General features: G+C 43.3%; 1 protein-coding gene across 1 annotated transcript in view; it reads right to left on the minus strand.

The window, feature by feature from the left end:
- RANBP10 (RAN binding protein 10) overlaps window positions 1–27,154 on the minus strand; it is a 1,949,085-nt gene that overhangs the window by 297,333 nt on the left and 1,624,598 nt on the right. The window contains exon 12 of the mRNA XM_044081464.1: window positions 7,168–7,313. Within this exon, the coding sequence (XP_043937399.1) occupies window positions 7,168–7,313 (146 nt within the window). The remainder of the gene's footprint in view (window positions 1–7,167; window positions 7,314–27,154) is intronic.

Raw genomic sequence — 27,154 nt, forward strand, 5'->3', positions numbered from 1 at the left:
AAAGCAGATAAAAAGGTAGGACAGCTGAAGGTTGTGGAATATCCAACTATAACAAATCAGAATATATTTGCTGAGAAATATGAATTTCAGTCTGTTCCTACTGAAAACTTTTCTTTTTTTAGATAAAATTTCAGGGAAATAATAGGTCATCTGAAGGGAAATCTGAAGCAACATTCTTTTGAATCAAAATATTCAGCTTACGAGGACAGCCCTGAAGCACAAAATTCTCCCTCTGGTCGCTGCTCTTCTGAATGAAAATCAGAGTAAGAATTTTTTTTTTTCTGAAGATGAAACAGGTGCAGTAAAAGCATAAATGAATTCTTTGCTATATTCCAGCAAGTCTTTCCTGTCCATAGAAGCATATACAGGAGAAGCCATATTTTTTGCCTTTTTTGTTCCTTTCTCAGGAGATTCACTGGAAAAAGGCTGACCCAAAGCAGGAACACACATCTGGCACTTAGATTCCCTTTCCCAGGTGTGTGGTACATACCAAGACCTGCCTCATCCCCTAAGATTGACAAGAGTGGTTCTTCCTTGTCTACAGAGGGCAACCCTACACAGTCACAGATGATGCTCCTATCCCCAAAGTCCTTAGCGGGTGTAGGTGCTACACCAGAGAGACCAGAAGACAACAATGAGCAGCCCCATAAACCAAGTCTGACCACAGCAGTGTCACCAGTTGGCTGCAGAGGCAAAGCAGCAGCCAGCCTGACACTCCAAGACTCCCTGACAACCTTCCTTTTTATGGAAGGGGGAAGGAAGAAATGAGGAGGCCAGTTAACTGTTCAGTAGGTCCAACTACAAAGGAAGCCTTAAAGACAGGATGCAGAACCTGAGAAAATCAGTAAACCTCACAATAGCCAAAGAATTACATCTGAGGTTAAAAAAAAAAAAAAAATCAACAAAAGCAGCACAAATCCTGCCCTTAACACATAAATACTAACACGATATATCTGAAAAGCCCCAAAACAGATACAAACACAGTAAATTGACACAAGCATTCATCCAGTTAAAATCTCCCATGACAGTATTACAGTCCAAATAAAAAGGCTTCCTAGCATAAAACATAAAATTAACAGAAAAACACCAGTTTTCTTCAGAAAAGTTAATCGGAAGGTTTTACTGTAGCAGATGACTTACTTTTCCGCCCAGCCTTGAAGGACTACTAGTTGACCATCGGGGCTATGAGGCCTAAAGAAGGGTGCACTTTGTCGAGAAGAAAGCTCAGCAGGTTTTGGTACTCTAACTGCCTTTTTTATGGAGCTCTGCTAGTGCTCCTGGCATGAAGTGTATGGAATGTGCCCTTAAGCTTTGAAAAGCTAGCCAGTTGGTCCTATCCTTGGCAGGACATAACTCTTAATAGCTTAGGCTACAGCAAAAGTAATCTTATGCTGAACATATGACCAGGCACCTTCAACATGCAAATTAGCGCTTAGCCATGTAGCTGGATATCAGTGAGTGTGTGGAAGCACATATTTCCCAGATAATCCAGCAATACAGTCACCCAGATGCAGCATGAGATGTCTACTGCTATCATGAAGAAGGAGCTATGACAAAATATCCTATACACCTGGTATAACTAGCTCACTGTCATCCACCTCTCATCTCACTATGGCAATCATCCTTTGCTGAGGGGAGGAAGGACAACACAGAAATATAAAATTAATCCCCATCAGCCAGCTTTATGCTGGAAACATCTAGGATAGTAATCACCATACTACAACATGCACCAAATACTCCATAGGTTCATAGGTTGATACTAGGCTACCTGCCCTAGGGCATTTATAAGCCTAGCCAGAGTGTGTTTGGCTTTCGCCACCCTTTTAGATTAGTTGACTGTGCCTCTATATAGTAGGTCACAGAAGGTAGCCCTTTTAAGGTTAGTTTACTGTACCTCTGTCAAGCAGGGACACAGAAGAGATCCCAGGGGTAAACTTACGATCTCCCATCCACTCGTCAAGATTTCTCTTGAAGAGGGTCAGTGAGGGGGCTCTGCCTAACAAGGACTGGGATTTTGTTCCAGAGTGAGGGGAGCCTCTGGGATATGAATCTGTCCCTCCAGCATGTCCTATTTATTACTGTGTTGAGGTTCAAGTCCCTGGAGCGTGTAGCTCTAAGGGATTTGGATTTCCTGAGGTGAAGCATGCCCATTAATTCTGGGTTGGACATGGCTTTATATGTCAGACACAGATCGCCTCTGATTAGGCGGGTATGCAAATGAGTAGAGCTGGAGTTGCTTCAGCCGAGCTGCATAGGGCATCTGTTTGAGTCCCTTGATCCTCTTGGTGAGGTACTTTTGGGGTCTTTCCAGTTGCTGCAGGTGTCTGGTAAGGTACATCCCAAATGGGACATTGTATTCAATTATGGGCCTGATAAGTGATGAGTAGAGAGGCACAATGATCTCTCTTGATCTAGATGTGAATCCTTTCATGATAAGGTGGGCTATATAGAAGGTCTTTCTAACCACTTTGGCAACGTGATTGTCAAAGGAGAGATTGCTATCTACTTGGGTCCCCAAGTCCCTAATTACTTCTTCCGTACTTAATGGATTACCACCTATGTGGTAATTTGTGGGCACTTTGTTTTTCCCAAAGGGGATGACTATGCACTTTTTGGCATTTAGCTTTAGGCCATGGCTCTGGCACCAGTTAACCATCTCTGTGAGACCCTTTTGGAGGATGCTTGTGTCAGCCGGAGAGTCGATTACGGCACCCAGTTTGCAGTCATCTGTGAACTTGGACAGCCGTAGTCCTCCCGTGTTAACCTGTACCTCTGAGAAATATATACCGAACAAGAGAGGTCCCAGGACTGAGCCTTGTGGGATGCCACTTGTAACTGGTTTAGAGTCTGACATGGCACCTGCTATTCTGACCATGTGGGTTCTATCCCGGAGCCAGTTTGCAACCCATCTTGTGACATAGGGGTTGATATTTAAGCTGGTGAGTTTATTTATGATGCCCGAGTGGGGTATTGTGTCGAGGTCCAGGTAGGCTGTGTGGACTACCTTCCCTTCATCTATGGCTTTGGTAACTGTTTCAAAGAAGTTGACCAGGTTCAAGAGGCAAGATCTGCCCTTAACAAAGCCAAATTGGGTAGGATCCAGTGTCTGGAGGTTCCCAATGTCTTTGTTTATTATTTCCATGATGATACGCTCCATAGCTTTGCAGACCAGGCTTATAGGGCGATAGTTTCCGGGGTATGTTGTGGGACCACTGTTGCTGTACGCCATTCCTTGGGTACATATCCTGTAGTACGGCTGAGATTGAACAGTGACTTTATATGAGGGTTTAGTTCTTCTTGGAGCTCGTTTAAGACGCAGCCTGGGACACCGTCTGGTCCCATTGATGCTGTGTTTTTTTGCTTTGGAGAGGGCAGCTCTCACTTTTGCATCTGTGATCTCAGGAAGGCTACACTCTTTTGGGATAGACATTTGCTCTTTTGGGGGGAAGGGGGGGGGGACGTTTGCACTGAACCATTCTGCCAGGATGTTGGCAATGTCTGTGGGTTCAGTGTATTTTTTGTCATTTTGCACTAACTCAGAGCATATCTGGGAGTTGCCTCCCAGGTTTCTGACATAACTAAAGAAGGCCTTGTTATTATCTTTAGTGTCTTGTGCAATTTTTCTTTCAAAGCTGGCCTTAGATGTTTTTATGAGGGAATATAGTTTCTTACTAGTACTGATCAGAGACGCCTTCCATTTTTGGGATTTTGCTCCATCATGTAGTAGCTTTCTCCTTCTGTTGTATAGCTTATTTATGGCCGGGGTCCACCAGACAGGTCTCCTGCCTTTGGAGGAGTGAGTCTTGGTTTTATTTGGGATAGCATGCTCCATGCATTCCTGTAGGTGTCCATAGAATGCTTTTGTAAAGGATTCTGCATTTTGGGCCGTATTTTCCACTGGCCCGGGGGCTTTGAAGGATTCCATCTCGGTTTCGAGAAGTGTGAAGTTTGCTTTTGAGAAGTTCTTCACCGTGGTTTCCTTGGCTAGGGGTGGGGACGGAATATGGATGTCCAGTGAGATTAGTTTATGGTCTGATCTTACCAATGGGGGTATACCTCTGGTGTGGAACATAGAGACCCCATGTTGGTGATGACCAGATCCAATATGTTTTCCCCTCTTGTGGGAGTGGTGACCAGTTGTTCCATAGTATTTGAGTTTATAAATTCTAGGAACCGTTGGGCGAGCATGTTTGGGCTTGAGTAGTTTTCCCAATGTTTGGGTAGTTGAAGTCACCCAATATAATGGTGTTTGGAGAGACCTTCATATTCTCCAGCGTTCTCAGGAAAGCAGAGTGAGGTTCCTGTGTTTGGGAGGGTGGTCTGTAGCAGGCTACAAACAGAAAGGCAGTTTTGCCTACTGTTAGTTGCACATGGATGGTCTCTGATGCTTCATGCAGTGCCACTAACCTGGAGGTGTGGGTATCTTTGATAAATATGGATACTCCCCCTTCTTTTGAGGTTTGGTCCGAGTTTTGGGGCCGGAAAGCATGGTATGAAGTATAACCTGTTAGTGCTGGGGTGCTCTCGGGAGCCTTGAACCAAGTTTCTGTTACTGCACAGATATCGATATTCTCAATACTGAGGAGAGTCTAGAGTGCGTGCATCTTGAGGTTTAGACTTCCGGCGTTGAGCAGCATTACGCTTAGTTTTTTTTTTTCTTTGTGTTTTCTATGGAGGTGGATTTGTCTTTTGAGCCTTGCCTAAAAAAGGCACTAAGGGGGAGGCAAGAGCCTTTGCCAGTATTCGGAAACTCAGGGGTGACAGGTGCAAGCCATCCCTAGCGAAGCAACGTGGCTTGTCGAACATGTTATCCCAGGCTGACAGACACTGGATCCCCTTTGAATGACACCAATACTTTAGCCAATTGTTAAAATTAATCATTTTGTCTTTATACTGTGGCATCATTCTTGGTGAGGTTAAGATGCTACTCAAGGTCAGGGTCATACCGGCCTGAGCTACATGATCAAAGAGCTCCTCTATGTCTTTTTTCATGTAGTCCAGGGAGGTACGTCTCAGGTCATTCACACCAGCATGGACAATGACGGAGTCATATTTGTACTTGCTTTGGAGTGACCTGAGTGCTTGTGTTATGTGGCGGATCCTGGCACCCAATAGGCAGCTTACAGTGACCTTCTTCTTGTTCAGCCTGGTGAGTGGGACGTCAGTGTGTCTGACAACAGAGTCACCTATTACAAGTGTATTAGGTGAGTTGTTTAGCCTTAAGGGCTGTGACTGTGTGGCACACTGACTTTGTGAGCTATGTGGGTATTGTTTCGTGGTAGGGGTTGCTTGGATATCTGCTTTGGAGGTCTCTGCTGCTTAGGGAGATTTTTATTTAGAGCCTCCGAGTATGTTTTTGTGTGTTTATGTGTTTGGTTTGCTGATGCGATAGGTCTATGTGAGACTGGATTTGTGGTGTGTGTGGTTACCTTCTCCTCCTGACAGGCTGTGCCAGTACTGGGTTGAGAGAGCTTAGCCTCCAGTTTGGCTATATAGTTGCATCTCTCACATATACTTGGGAGTGACTCAACACCAGCAACAGGAGAACACCACATGGACAGTCAAAAACCTTGTCCAGAGAATAAATCACTCCCAGAGGTCCTAAGCAGCCTAGGCTCTACTTGGTTTCCTAATATCTGTCTTCTGAGGACTCAGTCTGGAAGAACATCAGAAAAGGTAACCCCAAGTAAGAACCACTAGATCCTCACATTACAAACTACATCAGAAGGAAGCCAAATTTCTCTGGCAGTGACGTCCTAATGGCAACACTCCGTGAGTGATCAAATGACAAGAGGTTCAGCTCACAACTATGGTCTTGTCATAAGGCCAAATAAAAGACTACTACTTCTCAGCCCTCACCTAGATGCCTAAGCTCTGATACATAAGCAGATGAAACCTAACCATCTCCAGTAAATACAGCATTCAAAAAACAGCCAGAGGAAAACTGAGTGAAAACTTAGCATGCCTTCAAAAATGTCAGCCTAAGCTGGCAAATCATGGCTCAGCTCTTCTACAGTAATCTTAAAAATGCAGACAGCTGTAACGACACAAGTAATCCACTTCTTAACTCAGGGCTGGAACTCATACAGAATAAACACTGTCCACTCATTTCAGTGACTGTTTCTGGTACATTAGAGTAGATTACAAAACTGATAGCACCCAAGCATTGACTGCATAAGTTGACCAAGCACAGGTTATGACCACTTTAAACAAAAATTACAGCAAAATTACTTGTTCTGCACCAAGCCACTATGAGAAGAAGAAAAAAAAACACACTGATAAAAGATGACATCTAAAACACAGAACCAACAAAAAGTTAATGTGTTAGAGATCACCACAGTAGATCACCCCAACTAGAACTTCTGGTATTAAGTAAGGGATGTGGCATCACTAAGTGGCCAGTTTTCTTAAAAGCAGGTAGGGTGTTGTCATATGGATAGCACCTCACTTGATACAATCAGCTTAGTCCTCAAACAGATACTCTTACAAGGTTCCAATACCCTCAGCAAGCCCCACTAATCATAAACAATAGAGACTATTTTAGTTTAAGTAGCATTTTTAAATGTTCTAATTTCCAGTATTTAACCTTATTTACTGCCACTGACCCAGTAGGTGACCTCTACAGTGTCTTCCACCAGAGTTACCACCACCTGGAAAATTCTGCAAGCAGAAGTCATTAACAGCCTTAGAAAGGGCTGTGGGCAGCTGTACAACTAACACCATATTTCTGCTGTGTGTGGTCGATAGTCTGCCTCTCCTGTTCCTAACCACAGGCTGGGATGCCTGTCAGGATATGAATCCCCCACCTTCTCAAATATGTAAAAGAGATGACTTCTGCATCTGCATTCAAACTAGCTGGCAGCTTATCAACATTACTACTATTCTACTCAAGACAGCAGAACCAAAACTTGCTAATTTTCACATATCTACTCCAAAGATGGCCTTAGATTGCTGCCAAACATGGACTAGTGACCCAAAAGAAATGCTAATCATATACAGCTCTTTTTCTCTAGGTCAGGTTTCCAACTCTCCTCCTTTTCTGTTCCTGTCCTCAGGGAAGCTACATACATAGTATCAGTCATACCTTGGCCTGTTCTCAGTATTATGCAGTTATATACATATTCCTTGACTTACTAAATTTTGAGTAAAGAGTCAATCACACCACACCTGGAGCATCTTTTTGTGAGCAGCATTCTTCCCGAAGTCTTTAGTCAATTGTTCACTCAGGGATTGTAACTCGCGGCCAAACTGAATCATACGTTCTGTGGCAGCCTGGTTTCCTCCACAAAGTTGTCTCTGAGGACAGCTGTCTTCTGCAACAAGAAAGGCATCAACAAGAACCAAATGAGAGACACTCACAAATCTGATAAGTCTTAATGCTGGATTATGATGGCCAACTATCAAACTTACAAACAGAATGCCAACAAAGCACCATGATAAATATTTTCCACTACAAGGCAAGAGCAGAGAAATTATTCTGTTGTGTCAACAGGCAGGCAAAATAAGATTACTTAGCAAATCAGTCTAGGGCATCTACGAAGAATCTTCAGCAACTTACAGTTGTGACAACTCACTATGACAGCAGACATACGAATAATGGGATCACTGGGCAGGGCTGGATTCAAACACCTAATATGGAATGTTTGGAGACAAGAGATTAGCTCTTGGACAGACTCTCTTAAAACAGCTGGACATCTCAAGTGCAATGCTGTAATCATGAGCCCAAGCAGTTAGAAAGCAGCTCAGCTATAACAAAGAAATCTACATGTTCACGTGTGTGTTTTTTTCTTTTCTTTTTTTTTTTGGCCTTGCAAAGGAAGACAAGGACACTAACAAAAATACCTCTGCTGCAAGCAAACACACCACAGAAGTAAGAAAAATGCAAACATAAAAGACTGCAAAACAAATGGACATAAAAGTTTGAAAACAAAAAAAATGCACAAATTTCATCTACTTACCACATATAAAATACAGTCAATTATATACACAAAATACAATCATACACTCAGTCAGCATTTATTCTTATTAACAAAAAATACATTTTGTGACATTATACTTGAGACTTTTTTCCAATGGATTTTTTTTAAGAAAATGAAAAAAATTAAAGACTGTAACCTGTGGAATTTTTATGTGATAAAAGTGTTTAATGGGGAAACAAAATAGATTAATGTACAGTTTCAAACACAGAAACAGATTTTGAAAGGACATTTGAAAGCTTTATGTCAAGTGGTACTGGACATTGCAAATTTATGACAAAAGGGATTTATAGACTGGTGACTGGAACTGTAATATGTTAAAAATAGAAAGAGAAAAATTATGCATATACCAAGCATGATAAATGTGGAGGGGAATAGGGGTGTTGTAAACTACTGGGGACAACTCAAAACATTTTTTTTGTGGAAAATGGCATTTGATAACTGTGACAAAAGAACGTTATGTTTGTGGAGAAGTGGGACATGATGCAAAAAATGTGAATGGAAATATTACAAAAGTCAAAAAGTCAAAGTAAACTTTGTCATTTAGGACTACACAAGTGCAGCCTAAATGAAACTTCGAATGTCAACTCACCAGAAAGTACATAGGAAGCAAGGACAACAAGAACAACAGTATAACATTAAAAAAAAAAAAAGATATTCAATACAAAACCCACAGAAGGATAAATAAACCAGTAACAGCAGCCAAAACACACAAGCCCCCCCCCAGACAGTCATAAGAATACTTTACATAGCAGCATGACAGAGTAGGAATTGGAATCTATGGATGGACTGCAAAAATGAAAATAAGAGTAAAGAAAAAAGAGAAGAACATTAACAAAGATGAGACATTTTAGAAGCAGAAATAGAAGAAAAAATAAATGAGAAAAGGAAAAGGGAAAATGTACATTTTAAAGTGCCTTCTGTAAAATGTGAACAGTATAAAGAATACAGTAAGAGAAAAAGGAATTTTGGAGTGGTTTAATACATGTAATATAGATGCAATTATATTAGAAGACCCACGATTTTTAACAAATGAAGACATACTACACAAATTCCATAAACAAAGAAACTATGGGGAGGAAAGCTGGTCTGGAATTTGAGAAATGAGAGCTCTGGAATAGCCGTATTCTGCAGAAATACAGTAAAGATATTAGATTTAAAAGCAATGTCTTTTGGCTTCTCCCATTAGGGGTCACCACAGTGGATCACCAGTCCACAGATTGATTGGCAATAGAGGTTTTATGGTGTCGAGTTGCCAGCCTGGCATCCAACCTTCACAGAAGGCACACACGCGCACACACACACTTGCACATACCTGCATGTCTTTAAAATTCACTTAACCACAGGAAGGACATGCAGACTCCGCACCGCTCTAGCCAAGAACTGAACCAGAGATCCTCTTTCTGTGAGGCAACAACACTAACCCTTGCACCACCGCGGCCTACTAACTTTAACAAAAATGGGAAGATTAACCACTGTACATTCAAAATGGAAAAAACAGCTATATAGAATTGTAACATTATATACTTGTACTAACTGTAAAGAAAGGCAAAGTTTACCTTGATCAGACTTTAGACTATTGTAGTGAAAAATATGAATATTATAACAAAGGAGACTTTGATTGTGATTTAAGAGGCAACTGTAAAAAGAAAGAAATTATATAAAATGTTAAAGTTAAAAGATGTGGTAAGTTAAAACTGTGGGACAAAAATTCATGGACATACAATAGGGGTATGTATAGAACTGAAATATATTACTTTACAGTATCAGAACATTCAATTGTAGGAAAAGGGGAGCAATATGGCAAGAGATAAAGGAAAACAAGGAATATATAAAAAAAATAGGCAAAGGAATAAAAGGATAAATGAGAAGGCATGGAAAGAAAAAGGAGGAAAGAGATTACTAATACAGTTATAGAAAGATCATATTACTATGAGAACATTTTATAAAAACTGGTCTGAATGTTAGACATTTAAAGAAATATTTTTAGTGTGGCAATACGATGTCTGAAAAGCAAATAAAGAAATATAAAAATGTATAATGATACATTGGAAGATTTAGAAACAGTTATATACTCAGCATAACGTTCCATCTGTATTGTCCATTTTCATTCTTCCTCAACCTATGGGTTTGAATCCGATCCCTCGGATCCAATTCGGCCGTTCCAATAGCTCATGGTAAACAAAAAAACTCTCGACCTTCTCCCTTACCCATAATGCACCCTTCTGAAGTACCTCAGATCTTGTTTGCTAACATAAATAAAATAAAATATCAGAAAGAGAGAGAGAGACTATATCTGGATTTCAGTACAAGGGAAGTGCCGACCTAAGAACACTCACTCTTCTAGAAGTTCAAAGGTAAGGGGATGGTGGATGGGGAGTTGGGGAAGAATGAAAATAGAAAACACAGAAGGAAGGTTATGGTGAGTATATGACTACCTGATGTTGTCAGCTTTCATTCTATCCTCAGCCTATGGGACAGAGTCCCCAGCTACCTTGGATCCTGGTGGACTCAAGGAAGGATGTTCCCTCAGCACCACTGAACTGAATGATGCTCTACCCCCTGGAGATCAGATCTAATTTGTAATGGGTAGCAAAGGTATGGGGAGTTGCCCAAGTTGCTGCTGCACAGACATTCATAGACTCTCTAGACTGGAAGATAGATGAAATTGCCAGTGCTCTAGTTGAATGGGTTCATAAAGGTTTCAGTAAGGCAATGCCCAATCGATTATAAACAAACTAAATACAACTGGTGAGCCATCTGGACAAGGTTACTTTGGTGACTGGTTTAGCCAATTTCATGTCCAAGAAGGAAACAAACAATTGGTCTGGTTTCCTGATATCCCTGGTTCTATGAAGGTAAAAATGTAATTGTCTGTGAACATCAAATAAATATAAAAAGAAGTTATGTACTCACCATAATGTTCCACATTTGTTGTCCATGATCTCGCCTTCTTTCTTGCTTGTTGACTCGGCTGCATTCTGAAGCTTGAGAGCTGCCACTGGCTCGAGGCTAGACCCTATCCCCAACATGTGTAGCGAGAGTTACCCAGATTTTGTTTGTGATAACCCATAACACTAGACTAAATATACACATACATACATATACATATATACATATATATATATATATATATATATATATATATATATATATATACACACACACACACACACATATATATATATATATATACACACACACACACACACACACACACACACACACACCCCCCCCTATCAATACCACCAAGACAACAGCAACAGACCCTAAGCCTATACAATTCATAAGGCAGGAAGGGAATTATGGCACGTATATCCAAATACCAGATAATTCCTCTCAATCCTCCAGGAAGGGGTGAGGGATGCAAGAAAGAAGGCGAGATCATGGACAACAAACATGGAACGTTAAGGTGAGTACATAACTTCTTTATATTATGTTGTCCCTATCTCGCCTTCATTCTTGCTTGTTGGGACAGAGCCCCCAGCACCTTCTTTCTTGGATGGCTCAAGGGAATAAACTCTTCAAGAACAGTGGAACCAAAGGATGCCCTGTTCCAGGAGGCCACATCTACCTTGTAATGAGTGATGAAGGTATGCGGATTAACCCAAGTAGCTGGCGCACAAATTGAGTCCAAAGGCAGTCTGGCTTGAAATGCAGTAGAAGTAGATAATGCCCTAGTTGAATGCCCTCAAATTTTTCCTGGCAGTTGTTTGCGCTGCGAGCTATAAACATAAGTGATGGTGTCTGTAAGCCATTTCGATAAGGTTACTTTTGAGACTGAAGTTCCCTTTCGGTGTTCTGAAAATGATATAAACAATTGGTCGGATTTTCGGAATTCTTTTGTCCTGTGCAAGTAGAAATGTAACTGCGTATGAACATCCAATTGGTGGAGTTTACATTCTGTGTGGTTGCCATGATTAGGGAAGAAAACGGGGAGTTCTACTGAATGATTTAAATTTGACTCAGAGCAAACTTTTGGTAGGGTAGTACCCTTCAAGAAAGCTTTGCACAACCTGCGAGACAAAGTTGGAACCCATTTCTCCAACATGATAATCGGAAACAGCAGCCAGCTGAACTCAGACGGTGGCTACAGCTGCCACTTGGTTAAAAGTCTCAGTTAGAAATTCCATGATCTTCGAAATAGGTGCAGTAAAAGGGTCAATATGATTTTTGACTGCCCAACAAGAAAACCTCTTCCATTTACTAGTATAAAGCTTTCTTGTTGTAGATTTGTGAGAAGAGATCAAAATGTGTCTTACTGCTGGGGAATGTCAGGAAGCCTGGCTAAGATGGGAAGTGGAGAAACCAAGCTGTCAGCTTGAAGGTCTGAATAGAAGAATGGAGCGTTCCTGACTGATGCATCAGGAGATCTGTAACTGGGTTCAGGATACAAGGCTCCTCCTGGAGATGGGGCTATAGGAAGGGGAAATAAATTTGACAAGGCCAATAAGGGGCAATGAGGATTAGTTTGCAACCCACCGATTTTACTTTCTGAAGAACTCTGGTTATTAGTGGAAATGGGGGGGGGGGGGGGCATAAAGTCATCCCAGGGGCCAATCGTAACATCAACTGGAACACCTTTACTCATTTGTCCTCTGGCACTGTGATAAACTTATTGGGCCTCCTCAGAACTGGTTCCACAGATTCTGGAGAGCTCCACACCTTTTGACTGACCACAGCCAGCAGCTGGTCGAAAGGAGGAGACACCCAAGAGGTGGAGGGTTGGAAGCCAAATGTCTCCAGGTACATGGACTCATCTTCAGAAGGGGCAAGGGATTTCCAGCCACCCCTCTGCTTGAGGAATTCCAGGATGTCTGAAAAAAGAGACATCATCTGAGGGGGAACGTGGGGACCCTTCAGAGTCCTCCAAGTCCATGGCTGATGTGAGAGACTCAGGGGAGTCTAAATGCTTCCTCTTACAAGGGACCTCTTGAGTACTCTGGGGAGGTTTCGGAAGAGGTTGGGTTGCCCGAGGGGGCATCCTGGGGCACTGGTTCTCTATGCTTTTGATGGAAGGGTAGTGTGGAGGTAGACACCAGACCCGAAGGGGGCGGAGCAGCTGAAGCTGAGGGTGGCGCAGTCTGGGAAGACAGCACACTCATCACCTCGAAAGCACCATGATCCCGGCGCGAGAGAGTCTCCGGCTCTGAAGAGCCTGGAGATGTCCCCTGCAACAAGAGCGATGATGCCAAGGCTGATGTGGGTGCCGAAGCCCCAAGTGGGAGAGTAGGATCTGACAGGGGTCCAATCTCGCTCTCCCCTCTGGACCAGACGAGGGAGTGTCGGCCCCCAGATCCACCAACAGAAGGTGGTATCGATGAGATCAAAGCATATGTCGGAACTGAGAGACTAGTGTTTTTTGGATCAGATGGTTCCACCACAATGACTTCCATGCGCTCCAGCTCCAAACTCAGGTGAGTCGAAGGAGGAATCGACGACAAAGTAGGTTGGGTAGTTGGTTCCACGTCCATATGGGCTGGGCTTGATAAAATTTTTGCCAAGGCCGGTGCCCTAAATAACCTCTTCACTGCCCTCTCCACATCATCATCCGAAAGGCTCCTGGATGATCGAGAGGAATATGTGGACGAGCGATGACTACCTGCCAGAGACTAGCAATGGAGACTGCAGTACGGAACGCACCAGCACCAAGGAGGAAGATTGGTTTCTTTTTTGGCTCCTAGTCAGTTCCGAAGACACTGGAGGAACCGAAGGAGATTGTGTCTTATCGGACCCGACTGACTTCGGATACAACAAACTTGTTTGTTTGTCTTGTCCCTCTGACAGTTCCAAGCAGATGAAGATGGTTTCTTGGAGGAGTTATCAAATTTGCCAGCCCGATTCCCTTCACAGATGGCTCAAAAGGCCCTTTAAGTAACCCTCTCAGAATTAACTTTTTTTTCCACTCCTGCAGGACCCTAGAGCTAAATGCATGACCAATGGAATGAGTCCTGCAGGTAAATGGCTCCCAGGCAGTATACGCAACTAGTATGACCATCAGTCAATGACATCTTCTGAGTGCAGGAATCACTTTTTTAATTCAGAAGGCTTGGATTCTCTTGACGACTCCTTGGACATGTCTGACATACAAAAGAATAACCAACAACAGCCAACACCACAACTGTGAAAGAAACTGCACAAGCAGACAGAGAAGTCTCTTTTTTTTTTTAAAAGGAAAAACGTGAGGGAAGGAAGGAGGAGAGTCTCTAAGTTAAACAACTCTTCCGATCGAGGAGATGCGTCTAACTTAAATGGCGAACTCCTTTGGAAAAGGGGAATAAGAGGGGGAAAGCCCTCTAACTCAAACGGGCTGAAATTAAAAGGCAGAAAACGAATCCTCTAACTGAAATGGATTCATTAGGGACTAACGAAAGGGGGATCAGTAGGCCTGAGGGGGAAAACGACGGCCTCAACAACAAACAGCAAAAATAGGGTGATAGACACAAAGTACACAAGGACTTAAAATATCCTAACTACAAGGAATAGCACACAAGCACTTAAAATATCCTAACTACAAGGAATAGCTATAGACAAGAAATATCAAGATTTTTTTTACAAAATAAGAAGAAAAAAATAGAACTTAGCCTGAGCCAGTCGCAAAGCAATCCCAAAGCTTCAAGTGGCAAACGAGATCTGGGTAACTCTCGTTAGGCATGTTGGGATAGGGTGTAGCCTCAAGCCAGTGGCAGCTCTCGAGTTTTAGAATGAGGCCAAGTCGGAGCAGAGTATGGATTCCAAACCCAACAAGCAAGAATGAAGGCAAGATAGGGACAACAAAGTATTAACCTTTGTTCTCAAATATTGGAATAAATGCTGGTAAATTGATGACTGACTGATATTAGTCTCTGATACTACCTTTGGTAAAAAAAACAGATTAGTATGCAGAGATACTCTGTCTTTGTGAAAAATCAAATATGGTGGTTGGGAAGACTAGGCTTGAATCTCTGAAATTCATCTTGCAGAAGTTATGGCTACCAAGAAAATAATCTTTTAAGAAAGGAATTCGAGACCACACTTAGCTGCTTTTTCGAAAGGGGGGTGTAAAATAGCCTGCATCACCAAACTTCGGTCCCAAGGGGGGGTAAGGTCTTTATGAGGGCTTTAAAAGAAGAATTCCTCTCAAAAAGGCTTTGCAGAGTTTATGTGAAGCAACTGAAGAACCTTAGAAACCAATGTGAAAATTGGATACTGCTGCTGCTAATTGGACTTTGATATTCAAAGACAACAACCCTTCTTTGAAAAGCTGGGCTAAAAAAATCAAGAATATCATAAAATAGGAGCAGAGAAGAGATCAATGTTATTTTGCAGTGCCCAGAGAATGAATCTTTTCCATTTACTGGAGTATAGCTTACTTGTAAGATGGTTTATGGGAAGACAGGAGAAGTTGTCTGACTATTAATGGAACTGGAGAAACCAGGCAATCAGCCTGAGATTGGGTAAATGTGGGTGAATCGAGACGTGTCTGGAGTTGGATCCAGAATCCACAATTGATGAAGTGAGGCCAAAGGAAGGGGAAAACAAATCTGTCAAAGCCAATATGGTGCAATGAGGATTACTTTGCTCTTCAACCTGGCCGCTTTCTGCAGAAATTTCAGGATTAATGGAGTTGGGGGCATAAAGAAGACTGGAGAGCCAATTGTGAAGAAGAGCATCCCTTGGTAACTCCCCACGATGGGAGATCAGGGTGAATTAGCTTCTGCACTTGTTGTTTAGGGGAGAGGAGAAAAGATCGCTGCAAGGCCGATTCCAATGACGGAATATCCTTTCCGTTACATTTTGACTGCGAGACCATTTGTAAGGTAGAAGACTGCATCAGCTCAATATATCTACTATTACACTAGACTTCCCCGGAATATGAATTGCTGTGAGAAAGCAGTTGGATGTGATCACCTGTTGCCACTCAGAGCTTCTTGACACAAGGGTTAGGATCTGGTTCCCCCTCGTTTGTTGATGTACCAGACTACTGACATGTCTGTTTGAACTGCTATTGTCCCCAAGGAGAGAGCATCCCGGAAAGCCTGCAATGCTAAAAGCACTGCTCTCATTTCTAGGATGATATGCAAGCTGGCCCCCTGTGGGGAACTAAATGCCTTGGACTCTTCCCCAGAAATGCCTCCCACAATAGCTGTGAAGCATCAGTGGTCACTGTGGCCTGGGGCTGGGGGAGAATAAACAGATGACCTTGTAGAATTTGATCAGAGTGAATCCACCATCAGAGTTCTTTTTTGCATATATTGGTGATCCTTATCTGAGCTGACATTGGGTGGTGAAGGAATAGACCATTACGCTGAGAGCAGCCACTGCATAATTCTCATGTGAAATATGGCCAATGGGACTAGAGTTATTACTGCCACCAAGAAGAGTATGGAGAAAGTACAGTTGTGTACACTTACCATAAATGTAGATGTTCGAGTGTATTCACTGTTGAAGTCATCACATTTGGGTTATCTGCCTGCAGGTAGCCCTCAGCCGGCCTGAATACCAGCATCTTGGATTCCTGGGTCGGATGCTCTCTCTTCTTACATGATGTTAGGTCGTCAAGGGTATAAAAACATGCAGCCGACGCCATTACATCAGTTTTTCTTGCCCTAGATGTCAGGTGCCCCCACAATGGGAAGCAATTATATGTTATGGTACACCTCCATCAAAAAGCAACTACACCAGAAAACTTAAATACACTAAACAAGAAGGAAAGGTAGAGCCAGGAGAAGTCAGGTGGCTGGAGGGAGGGTAACCAAGACTGCAACAGTTTATACACTCGAACATCTACATTTATGGTAAGTGCACACAATTGTACTATGTTCGTGTTTCACTGTTGCAGTCATCACATTTGGGTTGATTCCCAAAGCTAAAGAAGGGAGGAGGAAGTTAGAGAGCATTAGGGCCAGCTATTAAGCCCTGCAAGACTACAGTGGCAAAACCAGCTCTGGATTTAGAAAACATAGGCATGTGGTAATGCTTGGTGAAGGTATGTACAGAGCTTCAGGTAGCAGCTTCTAGGAGTCCCTGAAAGGGACTCCTCTGAGAAAGGCTGAAGAGATAGATGCAGCCCTGGTGGAATGTGATCTTATCCCCTTGTGGGGTAGGATTTCTATGGTGCCTGTAGCAAAAATGAATGCAATGGGCTATCCATTTAGAAATGGTTTGCTTTGACATGGCCTTCCCCTCTGCCCCTGCAGCAAAGCCAACTAGCAGCTGTTCAGATTTTCTGAGAGGTTAAGTCCTGTCCAAATAAAATCTAAGTTGTCTATGCATGTCCATAGAGTGCAGCATTCGTTCTCCTTTGTTTTGTGGATTAGGGAAAAAGGTAGGCAAATGAATGGACTGATTTAGGGCCACACTAGACATTACCTTGGGCAGAAAGGAAGGATTGGTCCTGAGGGAAACCCTGTCCGCATGGAAGATAATGAAGGGTTCCCATTGCCATGAGGGCCTGTAATTCAGACACTCTTCTTGCTGAAGTGATGGCTAGAAGGAAGGCTGTTTTCCAAGAAAGGAATTTCAACTCTGCAGTTGCAGCTGGCTCAAAGGGAGGGAGAGTGAGCTTTTCCAATACAAAGTTAAGGTCCCAGGCTGGAGTAGGGGCTATCCTGGGAGGTCTTAAGTTTTTGGCCCCCCTAAGGAATTGCTCCAGCAGTGGATGAGAGAAGAGGGGTGGATTCTGTATTGTAATGAGCTGAAATGGCTGAAGCATGAATTTTGATGGAGGAAAAGGCCCTTGTGAAGCATCTCAGTTAAGTACTGAAGAATATGAGGTAAATTGGGCGCTGCTGTACCCATTCCCCTGAGTCTGGCGCCAGGAATAGAATCTTTTACATTTTTCAGCATAGGATTTTCTAGTACTAGGCCTTCTTGCTTCCAGAGTGACATCCATCACTTGCTTACTGAGGGATGGTAACTGAGAGATCAGGTAATAAGCCAGGCTGCCAGGTTCAGGGTTGGAAGCTGTGGGTGCAGAATCTGGCCCTCCTGCTGGGACAGCAGGGCAGGGGTCTGAGGCAGGTGCCATGGTGCCAGCAGTGACACACTGTGTAAGAGGGGGTACCAGTGTTGGCGTGGCCAGTCTGGTGCAATCACTAGAGTCCTTGGTTTGTCTTGTTTGATCTTTAGTAGTATCTTGGAGAGGAGAGGAGAGGCAGAGGGGGAAAGGCATAACATGATAGGTTTTTCCAGGTGAAGGACAGGGCATCCACTTTCCAAGCTTGTTTGCGGGGAGCCCTTGTGCAGAACTTGTCCAATTTGTAGTTCTAGGGAGAGGCAAACAGGTCTATCTCTGGGCTCCCCCATTTGTTTCTCAACATGTTGACTATCTTTGGTTCCAGTTTCCACTCGTGTGGGTCCATGAGATTTCTGCTTAGGTCGTCTGCCAGTGTATTTAGCTTTCCTGGCAGGAATTGAGCCTGTAGGTGCACTTGGTAGCTCAAGGCTGTGTTCCACAGAGCCATGGCTAGTCTGCAGAGAGGTTATGAGTGGGTTCCACCCTGCTTGTTTATGTACCACATAACAGGGATGTTTGTCCATCTTTACCAATAATTGTCCTAGAAAAATGTGGTCCTTGAAGGCTGTCAGAGCATTCTGTACAGCTAACATTTCTTTTTGATTGACATGCAGACACATTTGACTTGGGTTCTATATGCCTTGAATGCACTGCCCCGCCAAGTGAGCCCCCCATGCATAGTCTGATGAGTCTGTTGTTAGGGTTTGGGTGGCAGGGGGTAGAGTGAATGGTACTCCCTTGTTTTGGTGGCAGGCCTCTGCCCACCAAAGGAACTCTATCTGTAGACAAGGTATGATAGGAATAATTGATTCTAGATCCTGAGAATGTTGACACCATAGGCTTTTTAGATACCACTGTAGTTTCTTCATATGCAGTCTTGCATATGGAATTAGTAGAATGCAGGAGGCCATGAACCCCAAGGCTTGCAGTATTTTCCTTGCAGATAGCTGGGTCTTTGTGGCCAGCAGTTGTAATTAGGCTGTCAAATGAACTTGTTCCTCTGGCATGAGGTAGGCAAATCTGGGAAGTTGTATTCAAGCTTGCTCCCAGGAATACAATTTATTGGCAGGGTACAAGATGCAATTTCTTTTTGTTTATGGTGTACCACAGAGAAGTTAGCAATTTCTTTACAAATGCCAGAGGATTTTATAGTATGTCCTGGCTTTCTGCCTGAATTAGACAATTGTCCAGGTATGGGTATATATCTGAATATTTCTTTGCCTGCAAAATGCAATGACTGGAGCTAGGCATTTAGTGAATACCCTGGGCGCAGTAGATAAGCCAAAGGGCAGTGCAGATAACAGATGGTGCATGTAGCCTGCTCTGAAGCGTAGGTATCTTCTGCAAGATTCCCTTACTGGGATGTGCAGGTAGGCTTCCTTTAAATCCAGTGTTGCCAACCAGGCATCTTTGCCTAGCATGGGAAGCAGCTGATGAAGAGTTAGCATCTTGAATTTTGGGATTACCAAAAATGTGTTTAGGCTAGACAGGTCCAGGAATTGTCTTTTCTGGGTTCCAGGAAAAGTCTTGAGTAGAAACCTTGCCCCCCCATTCTTCTTCTGGGACAGGTTGAATAGCCCTGATGCTTAAGAGAGAGAACTTGCTTTTGAGCCTCTGCCCACTGATTTGGGGGCAGGTCTGGCCAACAGTTTGGGGTTGGTAAGGAGTGGAAAGTACAGTTATGTACACTTAACATAAATGTAGATGTTAAGAGTGTATTCACTGTTGCAGTCATTACATTTGGGTAATCTGCTGGCAGGTTGCCCTAAGTCGGCCTGATTAACAGTCTAGGGTCCTGCGTTGGTTGATGTCCCTTCTTCCATGACGTCAGGTCTTCAGGGGTATAAAACATACAGCTGACGCCATTACATCAGTTTTTCTTGTCCCAGATGTCAGGTGCCACCCAAATGGGGAGCCAAATATTCAAGTAATTAAAAACACAAAAATATACCTCCAAACAAAAGCAAATACACCAAAAAGGCTTTTAAGCATAGCAAAGGAAAGAAGCGGTATAGTAAGAGAAAAAAAATGGGGGTTGGAGGGGGGGTAACCAGGATTGCAACAGTGAATACGCTCGAACATCTAAATTTATGTTAAGTGTACACAACTGTACTATGTTCTTCATGCTTCACTGTTGCAGTCATTACATTTGGGTAGATTCCCCAAGCTACGGTTGGGAGGATGGATTTATATGGCATTAGGACCAGCTATAAGGCCCTGCAGGACAGAAGAGGCAAAGCCAGCTCTGGATTTAGAGAAGAAAGGTAAATGGTAATGTTTGGCGAACGTATGAACTGAGCTCCAGGTAGCAACTTCTAGAATATCTCTGGTAGGAACACCTCTGAGAAAGGCTGTAGAAGTAGCTGTAGCCCTTGTGGAATGAGATCTGATCCCCTGGGGGACAGATTTACCATGGTGCTTATAGCAGAAAGGAATACAATGGCTTATCAATTTGGAAATAGTCTGCTTTGAAAAAGCCTTTCCCTCTACCCCAGCAGCAAATGCCACCAGTAGTTCAGATTTTCTTTGAGATTTTGTCTTGTTTAAGTAAAATTTAAGTTGTCTGTGTACATCCAATGAATGCAGAATCTGTTCCCCCTTGTTCTGTGGATTTGGGAAAGAAAGTTGGCAAATGAATGGTCTGATTAAGAGCCACACTGGATACCACCTTAGGCATGAAGGATGGATTGGTCCTGAGAGACACCCTGTCCGCATGAAAAATAATAAAAAGGCTCCACTGCCATAAGAGTCTGTAATTCGGAAATCCTTCTAGCTGAAGTGACTGCTAAAAGGAAAGCTGTTTTCCAGGAGAGACGTTTTAAGTCTGCAGTAGCAGCTGGCTCAAAAGGAGGGAGAGTGAGTTTTTCCAAACAAAACTGAGGTCCCAGGCAGGGGTTGGAGCTCTCCTGGGTGGTCTTAAGTTTTTGGCCCCTCTGAGATACTGCTTTAAGCAGAGGATGAGAGAAGAGGGGATGATCTGTGTTTTAATGAGCTGAAATGGCTGAGGCATGGATTTTTATGGAAGAAAAGGACAGGGCCTTGTGAAGTATCTCAGTTAAATATTGTAAAATCTGAGGAATATTGGGCACCGTTGTGCTTATCCCTTGCGATTGATTCCAGGCACATAATCATTTCCATTTGTCAGCATAAGATTTTCTAGTACTAGGCCTTCTTGCCTCCAAAATGACATCCATCACAGGTTTGCTGAGGGATGGCCAAGGGTGAATTTAGGTGATTAGCCACACTGCAAGATTCAAAGTTTGGAGCTGAGTGTGCAGAATTTGGTTGTTCTGCTGAGACAGAAAGTGAGGTGTCTGAGGCAGGTGCCACGGTGGAGGATGTGACACATTGCGCAAGAGTGGGTACCAGTGTTGGCGAGGCCAGTCTGGAGCAATCAAAATCATTTTTGGTCTGTCCTGTTTGACTTTTAGTAGAACTTTGGAGAGCAGAGGCAGAGGGGGAAAGGCATAGACTGATCGTTTTTTCCCAGCTGAATGAAAGAGCATCCATTTTCCAGGCCTTTTTGTGATGAGTTCTTGTGCAAAAGTTGTTGAACTGATGGTTCTGGGATGAGGAAAAAAGATCTATGTCTGGACTCCCCCATCTGCGTGCCAACATGTTGAAAATCCGTGGTTCTAGTTTCCATTCGTGTGGGTCTATGAGATTTCTGCTTAGTCCGTCTGCCAGAGTATTCAGCTTTCCTGGCAGGAATTGAACTTGTAGTTGAATTTGATAGGTCAAGGCCATGTTCCACAATGCCATGGCTAGTCTGCAAAGGGGGTAGGAGTGTGTACCCCCCTGCTTGTTTATATATCACATAACTGTGGTGTTGTCTATCATTAATTGTCCAGGATGAAGGTAGTCATTGAAGGCTGTCAGTGCATTCTGTACAGCTAGCATCTCTTTTTGATTGATATGAAGGTGCATTTGATTTGGGCTCCATTTGCCCTGAATGCACTTCCCTGCCAAATGAGCCCCCCCCAGGCATAGTCTGATACGTCTGTAGTTAGGGTTTGGGAGGCAAGGGGTGGACAGAATGGCAGTCCCTTGTTTTGGTGGCAGGCCTCGGCCCACCATAGGAACTCTAGTTGCAGGCAAGGTATGATAGGAATCATTGTTTCCAGGCTGTAACAATGTTAACTCCATAAACTCTAAGTACCACTGAAGTTTCCTCATATACAGTCTTGCATATGGAATTAGAAGAATGCAGGAGGCCATGAACCCCAAGGCTTGCAGAATTTGTCTTGCAGATAGCAGGGTTTTTGTGGCCACCTGTTTGAAGTAAGTCACCAAATGAATTTGCTTTTCTGGTGTAAGGTAAGCCATCTGGGCAGTTGTAATCAAGCTTGCACACAGGAATGCAATTTTCTGAGAAGGTACCAGTTGTGATTTATTTTCATTTATGGTGTACCCTAGACAAGTTAGAACCTTTTTTATAAACACCAGATGTTCTTGAAGAATGTCCTTGTTTTCTGCCTGAATTAGACAATCGTCCAGGTATGGATATATCTGAATATTTCTTTGCCTGCAAAATGCAATTACTGGAGCCAGGCACTCTGTGAAGACCCTGGGCGCAGTAGACAAGCCAAAGGGCAGTGCAGAGAACTGGTAATGCAAATAGCCTGCTTTGAAGCAGAGGTATCTTCTGCAAGATTCCCTGACTGGGATATGCAGGTAAGCCTCTTAAGTCTAGAGTTACCAACCAGGCATCTTTGCATAGCATAGGAAGTAACTGTTGAAGAGTCAGCATCTTGAATTTTGGATTATCCAGAAATTTGTTTAGAGTAGGTAAGTCCAGAATCGGACCCATGATTTGTCTTTTCTGGGTACCAGGAAAAGTCTTGAATAGAAACCTTGTCCCTTTTCCTCTTCTGGGACTGGGTGAATAGCTCCCATTTTCATGAGACAGTACTTGTTTCTGGGCCTCTGCCCACTGGTTTGGGGCAGGTCTGGCTATCCGTTTGGGATTGGCAACGTGTGGAAATGAAATCTGTATCCCTGGGAAACTACACTTAAAACCCATTTGTCCTGGGTTATAAGTTGCCAGTTTCTTACATGAAGTGCCAGTTTTCCACCCAAAGGGGCTGCTGAAAGATAAGTGCTTGGTAAGTGTAGAGGGAAGTCACTGAGACTGCTTACCATAGTGAGGTGCCTTGTTGCTTCCAGATTTTGAGGAGGAGGCACCTCATTGTTTTGTTCTAAAAGTCCTATGTGACTGAAACCTGAAGCCTCTGGAATGTCTGGGTTTGACTTGAGTGGCTCTCGAAGGAAATGGAAAAGACCTGTTCTTAGTAGGTCAATGCCTACTAAATCTTGGCGGTTGCACCTGTAAGAAATCTTTCACAGTTTGCATAGATTTAGCTTTATCTTCCATCTTTTTTAAAACTTCTTCAGCCTTATTACCAAAGAGATGGTCCTGTTGTACAGGAGCATCCAACAATTTTGCTTTAACATGATCAGGCAGAGTTTGCTCTATGAGCCAAGCATGCATTCTTAGCACAGAGCCAGTTACAGCAGCCCTGCAAGAGGCCTCTAAAGAATCAAAACCACATTGCAAAGTATGTTTTCCAACTTGTTCAGCTGAATGCAATAAATCCTGTAAATCTTTATTTTCCACACAGTCAGAAATTAACATCATTCTCTGTTAAGCAGTCCCATGATATGCCGCTGGCATTTAAGGATATGAAATTGACAGTTTAAAACCCTGATTGCCAAGGGTGCAGAAATGTAAACCTTCTTACCCCATCTATCCAGCGCCATGGAATCTCTATCAGAAGGGGTAGGATTTTTAGCAGTAGAGGCCTTAATGCCCTTGGGACCCTGAGAAATGGTTTCAGGAGCTGCAATAGGATTTCTGAAAAGGAATTTTTGGGAGACAGGAACCCTGTAGTATCTGTCTGACTTACAAGGAGCCAGAGAATCAGGAACCATACTAGATTCTGTAAAAACGTCAACAACAATGTCTAGGACAGGAGGTATAGCTAAAGGCCTATGTTGAGGAAGAAGAAGAAGAAAATCTCTTAAGTCTCTTTTTAGATTCAGAGAAATCCTGACTTTCCCAGTGGAAATGTTCCCGTAAGGTATGTAAAGTTTCCCCAAAAGAAAAATCCTCAGGGGGAGAAGCAGAAGGAATGGAATCTTCTGCATCAGAGTCCTCATAAGTAGGTACAGACAAATCCCGTTCAGTAGAAGAGTCAAAAGAAATAGAATCCTGTTCAGAAGATTCATAATCAAAGTCTTGCCTAGGCCTCTTAGAAGGGGGTTGGGGGGGTGGGGGGTTGGCTACCCCTGATTAGGGTAATTAAATCTTCAGCCATTTTGATCATTTGTTTTTTAGGCATAGGGGCCTGCACATGTGGCCCAATCGTCGTTTTTTTTAGACATAGATGTAGATTTTGGCCTTAGTTTTGAAGATGGCGTCGGTTTAATATACAAATCTGTAGGCTTGAAAACACCCTCCGAAGCCAGTGCATGCACAGTGGCTCCGGACCAATCTAAGGTAGAGACATCCGTGGGTTCAATACTTAAAGCAGCTCACGGCATCCCAGACTTCGAATGGGTCTCAGTAGAGGCCTGCGAATCAAAAGTAGTGGGTATCAGGGGCTGTGAAAGCTCCTCACTGAGTACCGGTGAACTAGCAACTGGCTTAGGAGAAGCGTCGTCAGTTTTGGCCCTCAACGGACTCTCTCTGTTTTTTTCTTTGCGTTTTTTAGGTATTCCGCTAGTCGGATTGCTAACCGACGACATTTCTGGATAGTTAAAAGGTGAGCCAAAATATTTAGAAGCAAAAATATACAGACGTTTAATAGTGCGTTGATTAAATATAGCATAAAACAGACAGCAAGATATGTTGTGGTCAGGGCCTAGGCAAGGAATACAGTACAAATAAAAATCCTTATGAGGTATATTTGCTTCCCACAAGTAATACAATTATTAACTTTTACTGACATCGGTAAGGAGCAAGAACAAGTTTCCCCAACGGGGTACTTGGCTCTAGTTGAAGACTTCGGTTCTGAAACTCGAAAACAAAAATTTCAGGAGTCGGCCGACCGGCACTTGCGAACTGCTTCTGGCACCACGTGGCAAGAAAGACTGATGTAATGGCGTCGGCTGCATGTTTTTTTACCCCTGACAACCTGACGTCATGGAAGAAGGGACAGCAACCAACGCAGGACCCAAGACTTTGTTAATCAGGCCGACAGAGCAACCTGCCAGCAGATTACCCAAATGTAATGACTGCAACAGTGAAACACTAAGAACATGTGGAATCTGTATTCTTGGGAAACTATATTTAAAACCCATTTGTCTTGGGTAATGAGTTCCCAATTTTTTGCATGCAGGGCAATCTTTCCCCCTAAAGGAACAGTCAGTTGAGCAGGGCTTGGAAGGTTTAAAGTTAAGTCATTGAGGCAGTTTACCATACGGGGAGTCTTACTACTCCCTGCTTTGGAAGTGAGAGCCCCCCACTGCTTAGGCCTGTGAGTACCTTGAGACTGAAGCCTAGGTATTCTGCTGGTTCTGGGTTTGGACTGAGAAGGCCTGGAAGAGGCAGGAAAGGACCAATTCTTAGAGGGCCAATGCCTACTAAATATGGGAGGCTGCACTTGCAGGAAATCTTTAACAGTTTGCAGAGATTTAGCTTTTTCCTCCATCTTTTTAAGTACTACTACTGCTTTGTTGCCAAAAAGGCAGTCTTGGTTTAAGGGAGCATCCAGTAATTTAGCTTTAACATGATCTGGCAAAGATTGCTCCTTAAGCCAAGCATGCCTCCTAAGTACAGACCCAGTGACAGCAGCCCTGCAAGATGCCTCTGATGAAGCAAAACCACATTGCAAAGTATGTTTTTCAACTTGTTCAGCAGAATGCATTAAATCCTGTAATTCTTTATTTTCAGAACAGTCAGGAACCATCATTTTCTGTTTAAGCAATCCAATAATACGCTGCTGATACTTTAACATATGAAACTGGCAGTTTAAAGCCCTAATGGCCAAAGTTGCAGAAGTGCATACCTTCTTACCCCATCTATCCAGCGCCCTGGAATTTCTATCAGAGGGGGTAGGACTTTTGGCAGTAGTAGCCTTAATGCCCTTGGGTCCCTGTGAAATGGTCTCAGGATCAGCAGTAGGATTTTTAAAGAGGAACTTGAGAGAGTCAGGTACCCTGTAATACCCATCAGGTTTTCTGGGAGCAGGAGGTTAAGTGTCAGGGGCCAGGCTAGATTCCGAGATGGCGTCATCTACAATGTTCAGTACAGGAGGGATAGCTAAAAGCCTGTGTTGAGGCAAGAGTAATAATTCCCTAAGCCTCTTTTTGGAGTCAGAGTAATCCTGGCTCTCCCAGCGGAAATGCTCCTTAAGAGTAAGCAAGGTTTCACCAAAAGAGAAATCCTCTGGAGGGGAAGCAGAGGGAATGGAGTCTTCTGCATCAGAATCCTCATAGGTAGATAAGGGCAAATCCTGGTCATCAGAGAAAACAGAAATTTCAGAATCCTGATCAGAAGAATCAGAAGAAAAATCAGTCCTAGGTCTCTTAGAGGGGGAAGGGTGGCTTACCCTGATTAGAGTAATAAGGTATTCAGCCATTCTTATCAATTTTTTTTAGGCATAGGGGCCTGACCATGCAGTCTGGGCGGTTTTCTAGGCATGGATCGAGTTTTAGGCCTTAAAGAAGAAGATTGTGGTTTAATATGCAAGTCAGTAGGCCTGAATACACCCTCAGAAGCTGGTGCCTTGCACAGTGGCTCTGGACCTATCCAAGGTAGAGACATATGTAGGTTCCACAGTCAAAGAATCTTCTCGCAGCATACCGAACTCCGAATGGGTCTCAGTAGAGGCCTGCGAATCTGAAGTACGGGTATCAGGGGCTGCGAAAGCGCCACACTGAGTACCGGCGAACTGGCGACTAGCTTAGGAGAAGCGTCGTTGGCAGCTTTGGACCTATGCGGTCTGTTCTCTGTCTATCTTTGCGTTTTTTTCGGAATGTCGGTAGTCGGGTGGTTTACTGAAGCCATTTCTGGATAATTGAACAGAGTACCAAAATATCTGGATGCATAAATGAACAGATGACTAGTACGAGGTTTGAATAAGGCACAAAACCAACAGAAAGGTACGTTGCGGTCTGGGCCTAAGCAAGGAATGCAGTATGAATGAAAATCTTTATGAGATATTTGCTTTCCACAAGA

This window comes from Protopterus annectens, chromosome 8.part0 (genome assembly GCF_019279795.1).
Source record: "Protopterus annectens isolate FY-2018-M chromosome 8.part0, PAN1.0, whole genome shotgun sequence".
Taxonomy (NCBI): Eukaryota; Metazoa; Chordata; order Ceratodontiformes; family Protopteridae; genus Protopterus; species Protopterus annectens.